This window comes from Oratosquilla oratoria, chromosome 3 (assembly GCF_046742065.1).
Source record: "Oratosquilla oratoria isolate Oo_2021 chromosome 3, ASM4674206v1, whole genome shotgun sequence".
NCBI lineage: Eukaryota > Metazoa > Arthropoda > Malacostraca > Stomatopoda > Squillidae > Oratosquilla > Oratosquilla oratoria.
In genome coordinates, this window is record NC_134779.1 from 36,374,919 (window position 1) to 36,384,918 (window position 10,000).

Below are 10,000 nucleotides of genomic sequence, written 5' to 3' on the forward strand. Positions count from 1 at the left end.
CTGTATATATGTTACATTTACTGATCTTATATGCCCTGAAGCTGTCTTAATAGACGAAAACGTTTAGTATATCGTTCTATTTTCATTTCCCATTAGTTTCTGCAAAATCTTTATTCACGCGTTCATTGTGAAATTTATTGTGTGTGTGTATATATATTCCAGAAACCACAGGGAAAATAAAGTATTCCGACTTTATTTTCCTTGTGATTTCTGCAATACTATTTAGTCACGCGTTATTGTGATCATTTTTGAACTATATATATATATATATATATATATATATATATATATATATATATATATATATATATATATATATATATATATATATATATATATATATATGTGTGTGTGATGAACAGTGGTGACTCCCTACTACTGTACTTCGTCCCCCAGCTCCTTATTTATTCATCTATTGTTGGTCCTGTTTCTTGGACACTCCATTCGAACCAGCCAACTCAGCATTATTTTCTTTTTCACGGAGCGTTTAGGAGCTACCGAAGGACACAGAACGACAGTTATACAAATGCTACTGTTTTGTGTTGGATATTTCATTATATGCACGTGAAACCACAAAAACTTGTTGAGCCATCTATTTGTCTGATCCACTTTTATGTCTAATTATCATGCCTCTAAACTGCGGCCTTTTAGGTGGTAAATAGTCTGCAGGCACGAGATTATTATCGATGTATTAAAGTCACCCTTTCGCTCCCGTTATACGAAAGAAGAAAAAAGGAATTCAATATTTTTTTTTTCTTCTGTGTATGATATCCTTGTCCTGGTAAATGACTTTACTTCATAAATTGTCCTGGTTACGACAAGCCTTCTGATTTTTTTTTTTTTTATATATGCGTGGCTGGAAAGTTGATTTATGATCTTGAAACGAATTGTGAAGGCATTTTGGATTATCAAACGACATTTTTCGCATTTTACAGGCAGGAATGTTTCACACCGTACTGTGCATCAATATTTCCCCTTTCGTAAGGAGCTGTATTTATCTATTTTTATTACAACCACCGCGAAGCGATTTTATTCATTCGTTTGTGGTTCGTTTTGGAAGTGAACGGGTTTATGGATATGTATCCGAAATAATCTAAACAATTTCATGAGCGATGACGTCAAGGACGTAAGTCGTCAGCGTTTTGAATGAGTTAGTGTGGCAGTGTAACTGGTCATTGCTGAACACCCATTTTTTTTTATTAATTTATTTATACATATTTATCTATTTTCTTTTATCTATGTTTTGCGTTCATGAACTTCTCATGGTCAGATGCAATTGAACGTGGTTTAATCAAAATAGATAATAAATTTATCTTCCCCACAATGGAGTGTGTTCGAAGGAATGTTTTTCCTCGACTTTTTTCTCTGCCTTGCCAAGACGTAGTCCGAGGAAGGTGTTGTTTTTGGTCGAGGTTTCAGGTTGTCTTGTTTCTTTGTTTCTTTATCTAGATGGACAATGAAAACTTGATGATCCTATTATTTTTTTTAATCAATTAGGTCAAGGTGATGGTCAAGATCACCGAAAATGTAATAGTAATAATGATGATGATAATAATAATAATGATAATAATAGTTATAATAATAATAATAATAATAATAATAATAATAATAATAATAATAATAATAATAATAATAATAATAATGATAATAATAATGATAATAATAATAATGATAATAATAATAATGATAATAATAATAATGATAATAATAATAATAATAATAATAATAATAATAATAATAATAATAATGATGATGATGATGATGATGATGATAATGATAATAATAATAATAATAATAATAATAATAATAATAATAATAATAATAATAATAATAATAATAATAATAATAATAATAATAATGATAATAATAATAATAATAATAATAATAATAATAATAATAATAATAATAATAATAATAATAATAATAATAATAATAATAATAATAATAATAATAATAATAATAATAATAATAATAATAATAATATTAATAATGATAATAATAATAATAATAATAATAATAATAAAGTACTGTAACTTCCAAAGGAAAGAAAAAAAAAAGGACATCATGTTTCAAACTAAGACCAAAATGATCTTTAATTTATTCTTCATTTATCATCTCACACACTAGTGAAAATTAATAACATGACCTTGCAAGGAAGGTCGCACACCCTTGACCTTATAAGGTCAGAGTCAAGGTCACAACTGACAAGAGGACGATGACCCTAGAACTAGTGCTAGTAGATAAATATTAGTTACTGTATATATGTAGGAAGATGCACTTGGCACTGCATGGCACCCTGACCCCGTTAGTGCCAATGAGTATCAAGTTACACTAAAATAGTTGCTGCCTTACGAGGTTTCCTGTTCCAGGCGCTATATGTATATATATGTATATATATATATATATATATATATATATATATATATATATCTATATCTATATACAGTATATATATATATATATATATATATATTTTTTTTTTCTAGTATGGTTAAGATAGGTCTTCCAGCACTGCTTCAGACCCAGCCAGTGGGCGGAAGTCAGGGATGACCCTTCATCCAAGAGGAACTAAGATGAAAGGGGAACAAACGGATGATGGATGTGAGTGGATTTGGGTAGGGATAGGTGCGTGCCTTTGATTTGGCTACCCCCTCCTTATAAGGGGGAAGAGGCCCTTGGTATATAGAAAATGGCATATAGAAAACGGGTCTACGGGGCACACTCCATACGCTGAATGCGATCCGCACTCCTTATTGTCTGTGGGAGTGGAGGAGGGAGTGGTGGGGAGTCAGCCCCATTCGAATGGAACTCCCATTGATCACATAGAGTTTGAATGTTCAACTATAACTATTTATTGATGTATTTGTTAGGTATTTACATAATTTTGTTGTTGTTTTTCCATGGCTATTTGCATATGCAGTCAAGCGCTATGACCAATATACACTACATTAGTAAAGATGTGACTTTCATAAGATTGGTAATGTGTGTGTGTGTGTGTGTGTGTGTATGTTTGCGTGCGTGCGTGCGTGTGTGTGTGTGTGTGTGTGTGTGTGTGTGTGTGTGTGTGCGTGCTTGTGTGTGTGCTTCTTAATTTTAGAACAGTAACACCCAATTTTACTGTGAACTTCTAAGTGTATGTAATGAACACAACCTAAAAACAAATTATATTCATAGCCTGCCAGTTGGTGTTTTTTATATTCATGGAAATGATAGAAACTCAGATTATAACCGGCTGCACAATGTTGTTCTGGAAAACATTCCAAGTTTTTTTATTTCATGTTGTTAATGGAGATGTACATAGTCTGAACGTTATTGGTGTGGTTCAGGTCCAAACCATCATATGAATGCCACAAAATTATTCCTTTGCAAAACTTATAAATATTACTGGAACTTGGCACCAGTAAGTAAATTTTTGGATCCTGCTCCACAAAAAGAAAGAAAAGAAAATAGACAAATAAAAGGTTTTGGGGAGAATTACTTTGCAGTTCCTGTAGTTCATGACTGGAACAAACTGTCCATGAAGATGATAGGAACGTTTCAATGTTCAGTTATGGAAACAAGTAAGTAACATAAGATGTAATGAGTCACTTTCCCCATTTATTTAGTTTTTATATTTATTTTCTTATTCATTTATTTATCTATTCATCCGTTTATTTATCCACACATTTTTATTTGTTTGTTCATCTATTTATTTATTTACTTATCAATGTATTTGTTTACATTTTATTGATCTGTTTATCTATGTATCTATTTATCAATATTTTATTTACATTTGATCTAGTTAGTTATCTATATAACTTTTAACTACTTTATGTATTTACTTATTTATTTTTACTAATTTGAGTCGGGCCACATAATAGAACGAGACTTTTCCAGTCGCAATCCAAATTTACTTTTATCCGTTTATTTATCTACTTATTTATTTTCTTAACGAGTTTGATAGATATTTTATAACTTATTTTGATAGAATGTCGGCAGCGCTTTGACCTCCATTTATTTCTTATCTTATTCGCACTTCATCAATTTACTAGATTATTATCTAATTCCTAAGATTTGAATTACGACCGTCTTCAGTAGCGGGTTAGTTTCTTTCGCGCCTCGTACGACGTAGAGGACCCGGGTTCGAGTTCACCAGCCCCCGTTGACTGCCACATGCCCCGTCCCCATCGCTATCCAAACACTTTCCTTTCTTTTCTTTTTTTCGTCTTTAGCTTTGCTACCGTGATTCACTTTTGCACATTTTATTATTTTATTCTTGGCGATGTCAGGCGACTTTGTTCAGTCTGGGCCAAACGCGGTGCAGCGAGGCACAGCTCCACCGCAGGACAGACGGCAGACACTGGTTTATCCCCACCACTTCATTACAAGGCGACCCTTCTCTCTTTCGCATCTGCTCATCTACAGAGGAGATGCGGCGAACATTTCTTTGGCCCGCGTCATCAACATATATATATATATATATATATATATATACATATATATATATATATGTATATATATATATGCAGACTCTACTAGGAAGAGGAAAAACACACGGAGTCCGAGCGCTTTCGTGATATATTCACATCTGTATTCCTTGATAATGTGAATATATCATGAAAGCGCGTGTTTTTTTCCTCTTCCTAGTGGACTCTGCATATTTGTGATTCACGTGTGACTTGTGAAATTTATGCATATATATATATATATATATATATATATATATATATATATGTGTGTGTGTGTGTGTGTGTGTGTGTGTGTGTGTGTGTGTGTGTGTGTGTGTGTTTGTGTGTGGGCGTGCGTGTGTGTGTGTGTGTGTGTGTGTGTTTGTGTGTGTGCGTGTGTGTGTGTATGTGTGTGTGTGTATCATCTTTCTCATATATCTTGCACTCTCACTCCTGTTCTATTCACATACTGCATCAAAAGCTCTTTTGAATCCTAACTTATTCTAAAGTTCTCTCTAGGGCTTTCTCCTCTGCTTTCCACACTGTATTCTTTAGTCGGTCCTTATTCATTCTTTGCACATACCTAGACCCACTTAATATCTTCAGGTTCACCCTACCACAGGTTTCTTCCTACCCTCATTCTCTGCCTCATCTCCACATTTCTCACTATCTACACCTGCACTAACTATCAAATTTCTCAAAGCCCTCATCTCAAGTATATTCAGTCTGTTCCCCGTCTCTTGTACATTCCAAGCCTCTGCTCAGTTGTGTCGTGGGTAGAATCACTCCTTCCTACAACCTCTTTAAATTCATTCCTAAATCCTTTATCGATAATCATACTTTTCAGTCTTCCTAAATATTTACTATCTTCTTTTACCCTGTAACTCACTTCCATAACCACCTTCCCTCATCACTTTATACCATCCCACTTCCTCAAGCATCTCATTATTCACACTAATATTCACCCAACTTTCATCATCATTTCCCCCATCTGATTCGGTTTATCGTCGCGAATTCCCCCCCCCCCCCTATCAGGAGGCTAGGACGATGCCCCTTACAGAGGACGTTGTAGCGTGGGATTTATTGAACCATGCCCTTGGTTCAACTCACTGATGACAGGGTTTGAACTGCGGTCGCCTCGACCTCCGCCGTAAGTAGCAACACTAACTCGCTTGGCCAGCGAGCATCCATTTATCCCTTATACATATCATGAGTTTGCTTTGACTCACATTCACTCTCAACTTTATCCCCTCAGCAATTGCTTTAGTTTCTACTTAGAATCAAAAACGAATGTAGAGTAATCCACAAATTGGAAATTATTAATTTCCACAGCCCTCCATTCTCACACATTAAACCTATTTTATCCTTATACATATTGAACAGTCATAGTAACATCACATATCCCTGAAGCAATCTTATGTTCACCTCAAACCATTCACAATTCCAACAATTCCCGACATTCGCACGTGCTCTTCTACTTGTGCAATTTTTTTTTTTAAATTTTCATCAGAATTTTCTATCATTCACAACACTCTCCACAAATTTTCTCAATCACCCTTGTCACATGCCTTCTTCAAGTCCACAAACGTCCAAAGTACATTCTTTCCTTTCGCTAAATATTTCTTACAGACATGTCTAACTATATACACTTGTTTCATACAGCCTCTTCCTCCCCTGAACCCACACTGTTCTCCCACATTTATTCCCTTTGTTCCCTTCCTAATCTTCTCAATTAACATATATTTATGCATCTTACCGACCATATTCAACACGCTAATCCCTCTAAAACTACCAAGTTCATACTTTCATAACTCTTATACTGTATAGAGGGATTATAGATGTACTTCTTCAGTGAAATAGGGTGCTTCCTTCCCTGAGACACATATTGAACAATCTCACCAACCACTTCACTATCACTACTCCATCCTTTGTTAGATATCCCAAATAGCACCCCTGTAATTGTAATACCTTTACAGCCTTTATTTTATTTTATCTTTTTTCAATGCTACGTGAAACTCCTCTCTCGTAATTGTTCTATAATTCTCCTCAAAAATCACGATACGAGTAATTTTCCAGAGCTACAGTTACAGGCTCTTTATCGTCCCATTTGACATAATTTATGTAATCATAGATTCATCTCTCTCTCCCTCTCCCTCTCTCTTTCTCTCTGGGGTCCCAAACACAAATGCATCATATGAAGTGTCCATGGATTTATTGAATAACTTAATTACAGACGTTCTTCGGCCCCCTTTTGAAGGGTCTGTACACGAAAGTGTAGAAAAGAGAAGACAGAAATATAGAGCAATGGACCTCTACGGATGCTGAGAGGCGAAGTATGATGACGTCATGTCGGTCGAAATTGAGGACATGTTGTTCTGACAGAAATAAAGAATGCAGCGAAGGAAATTAAAAGGAGAGGTGAAGAAAAGGGTGTTGACAAAAGGGACATCACGAGACTTGTTGTTGCTAACGAGTGAAATAGATTGAAAGAACTTGCGTCGAAAGTTTAGGAACAAATTAAGATAGAATATTTCCCAAGAAAACCCTACCGTAAGATTGAAAGAGGTAAAATGGTGAAGGAATTAGGAACGGGTATGAAAAGGTAGATACCTTGGGCAGAATTATAGGTAAAGTAGAAGATAGAGGTTGAAGTAGAGGCGGAGGAGAGAAAAGGCATGAGGTGGAGGTAGAGGGAGCAAACGATGTGACGTGGTGCTGGAGGTGATTCTGCCAGATTAGATGCCAAAACCTAAACCACCAGCATTGCCGGCGCCACCACCAAAACCTCCTGCTCCGCCAGGGTTGCCGGCGCCTCCACCAAAACCTCTACCACCTCCGTTTCCGAACTGCTGCGGTTGGTGGATGCTGTTCGCCAGCTGAATCGCCAGGCGCATCTGCTGCAGCTCCAGCTGAGCTTCCCGCTGTTCCTCAAGGAATTCTTGCTGTTGTTCGGCACGTTCTTGGGCTTGTTCAAGGAGGTTTTGGTAGAAGGAGTTGGCATGGGGATCGTCCTGGCCGTAGATGTCGGTGAACTTGATTCCTCCGTGGAGACCGACGAACTGAAATCAAAAGACCCAAATTTCAGTGTGGAGGGCTTAATGTCATCTTATCACTAAAATTTACACAGACTGCATGGGTGAATAGAAATTATTTTATCTACTGATATTCTCTAAGATTCAGAGTTCTCCGGTACTCGGGACGAAAACTTCTGAAAGCTAGACGGCCAGAAACACGGTCTAAGATTCTGGCCAATTTTCGGAAAGACGTCCTCGTTCCGAAAATTAGAGATTTAAGTCTCGTTGGGGAGAACGATCTGCCTATACAACAAACTGCACCGGGCGACTTACCACTCTGCGGTTGGGGAACATTTGCAAGATTTGGTTTGCGACCCGCTGGTTAGCGTTGGACACTGGGAGTGCAAGGGGGTTGTTCAAGCCTGGACCAAAGAATTGGTTTCCAAACTTTTCCCTTGGATTGGTGAAGCGTGGGCCGACACCACCCACACCACCTCCGCCTCCTGGCGCGCCTCCTACAGGTCCTCCTGCAGGTCCTCCTGGGGGGCCTCCTGCCGGTGGGCCCCCATTGAACTGCTGTCCGTTTGCGAGGCACGCAAAGAGGAGGAGGCACGCCTGAAAAGATGAATAAATAAATTAATAAAAGTATGCAACCTCGGGCATCACATGCATCAATCCTAACACCATCAGCTCTTAGGACAACAAAGAAACCGACTTATGTGCTTGTACTCTGAAAAGATCGAATACTTAAACTGTGCTCTATACATAATCCCTCTCCACACATTCCTATCTCTTGTACTCTCTTTTCTGTACCAATGATATACCATGTGCATCCAAAGCTATTTTCACTCCCTAGTTTTATCTTATTCTAGGTCTTCCACTTTGGCTTACTGCACTTCTGTTTTCCACATAGTCTTTGTTCTTTATTTATTCTTTTCATGCGCCCTAATCGCCTCAATACATTCTGGTCCATATCATCAAACAGCTTTACTCTAACTTCCTCGTCCCTACACTTCTCACTATTCTTTTGAAACACTTGTGATACTTTTCAAACACCTCATCAAAAAACAATATTTCTTTCAGTTATTCTTATATTGCAAGTCCACTCCGTACTTCGAAGCCTTTGAAGTAGTACCTTTGGACATATAGAGTGGTTCCAGCGGGTATTTCCACTAATCCATACATCCCTGGAAGACTTGAAGTGTTATGGTCTTCAGCATTTGCTGCAACTCTGTCTGGATCTCTTAATTTGATTCAAGTCAACGTCTGGGAAATAGGAAAAAATCGTAGGGGGTAAGGTCGGGCGAAGAAGGTGAATAGAGAATGACTCCCGTGTTACTGGAGGCCAGAAACTGCCGGGCGGACAACTGATGTTAGGCGGGAGCATTGTCATGATGCAGGACCCAGTCCTTGTTCCTCTACTGTTCTGAACGTTTGCTGCGGATGATCTCCCTCAGACGCAGCAAAACTTCACAATAATACTTTTCGCAGGTAGTTTGAACGAGTGGGGGCAAATTCCTTGTGAACAGTTCCTTAGATATCGAAGAAAACGGTCAACATTGACTTGACACTATTGCAAACTTGACGCGCTTTTTGCAGCCTTGGTAAAATGAGAACTCTACTTTGCAATGACTGTTGCTTTGTTTCTAGGTTATTACCATAATCACGTGATTCATCACCAGCTATGAACTTTGAGATGAAGGTGACATCATCCCTGACATAATTCTTGAGCTCCATGCAAAATCCAGTGCGATATGCCTTCTGGTCGTCACTTAGCAGTCTTGGCACAAAATTTGCAGCAATACGTCTCATATCCAACACGTCTGACAAAATTCACTGTATCCTCCAGTCCGGCAGCCTCACAGTATTATAAAGAGCATGGAGAGTTCGTCTAAGATTTGCAAGGATAGTCTAATGAACATATTTCTGGTTTCGTTGCTTTTGACGGTCGTCCAGAACGGATGTAATCTTCGACGGGCGTTCGTCCTTCCTTGAACCGCTTGCATCAGAGCATTGTTCTGATTTGGGATATGGTATTGCCACCAATACTTTGATGAAGCAACCAGTGAGTTTCTGCAGCCCTTTGTGGATCTTGAAGCAGAATTTGATGCAGGTTCTTTGTTGCGTGATGTTTGCCATTACAAAACCGCTAAACCACCGAGACACGGCGTCATGATAATAAGATTAGCTCAACAACACGTCCACTCACAGACACGACCGGAGGCATACTGACCACAAGGAGTGCTGCTGACTTCTAGTGACAAAAAACAAAAATGTAAACGGTTGTTTCTCTATATTCAGATTACTGGAACATTTATATTTGTTGGTGGATTCATGTTCGCCACAGAAAACGGTTACCGTTGACATCTTCAGGGGATCTCAATTTTGTACAGGTGACTTACTCAGTCAATTCGCCAACCCACACATCGGTCTAGTAAATGACTGGATTTACTTTTTACTAGCATTCCTGATTTAGTTAATGTTAAGTTGGCTCTCCTATTGGTGTATCATTCCATTCCTCTGTGCATTTTCATGTTGCATTATGGCAACCCATTATGG

General features: G+C 37.8%; 2 protein-coding genes across 2 annotated transcripts in view; one reads left to right on the plus strand and one right to left on the minus strand.

The window, feature by feature from the left end:
• The window catches only part of LOC143021507 (uncharacterized), a 141,158-nt gene that overhangs the window by 8,932 nt on the left and 122,226 nt on the right, over nucleotides 1–10,000 (plus strand). The window lies entirely within an intron of this gene.
• The window catches only part of LOC143019585 (uncharacterized), an 8,074-nt gene continuing 4,703 nt past the window's right edge, over nucleotides 6,630–10,000 (minus strand). Inside the window, exons 2-3 of the mRNA XM_076175366.1 lie at nucleotides 7,775–8,056; nucleotides 6,630–7,486 (exon numbers count right to left, since the gene is read on the minus strand). Coding sequence (XP_076031481.1) covers nucleotides 7,163–7,486; nucleotides 7,775–8,056 — 606 coding nt within the window. The 3' untranslated portion in view covers nucleotides 6,630–7,162. The remainder of the gene's footprint in view (nucleotides 7,487–7,774; nucleotides 8,057–10,000) is intronic.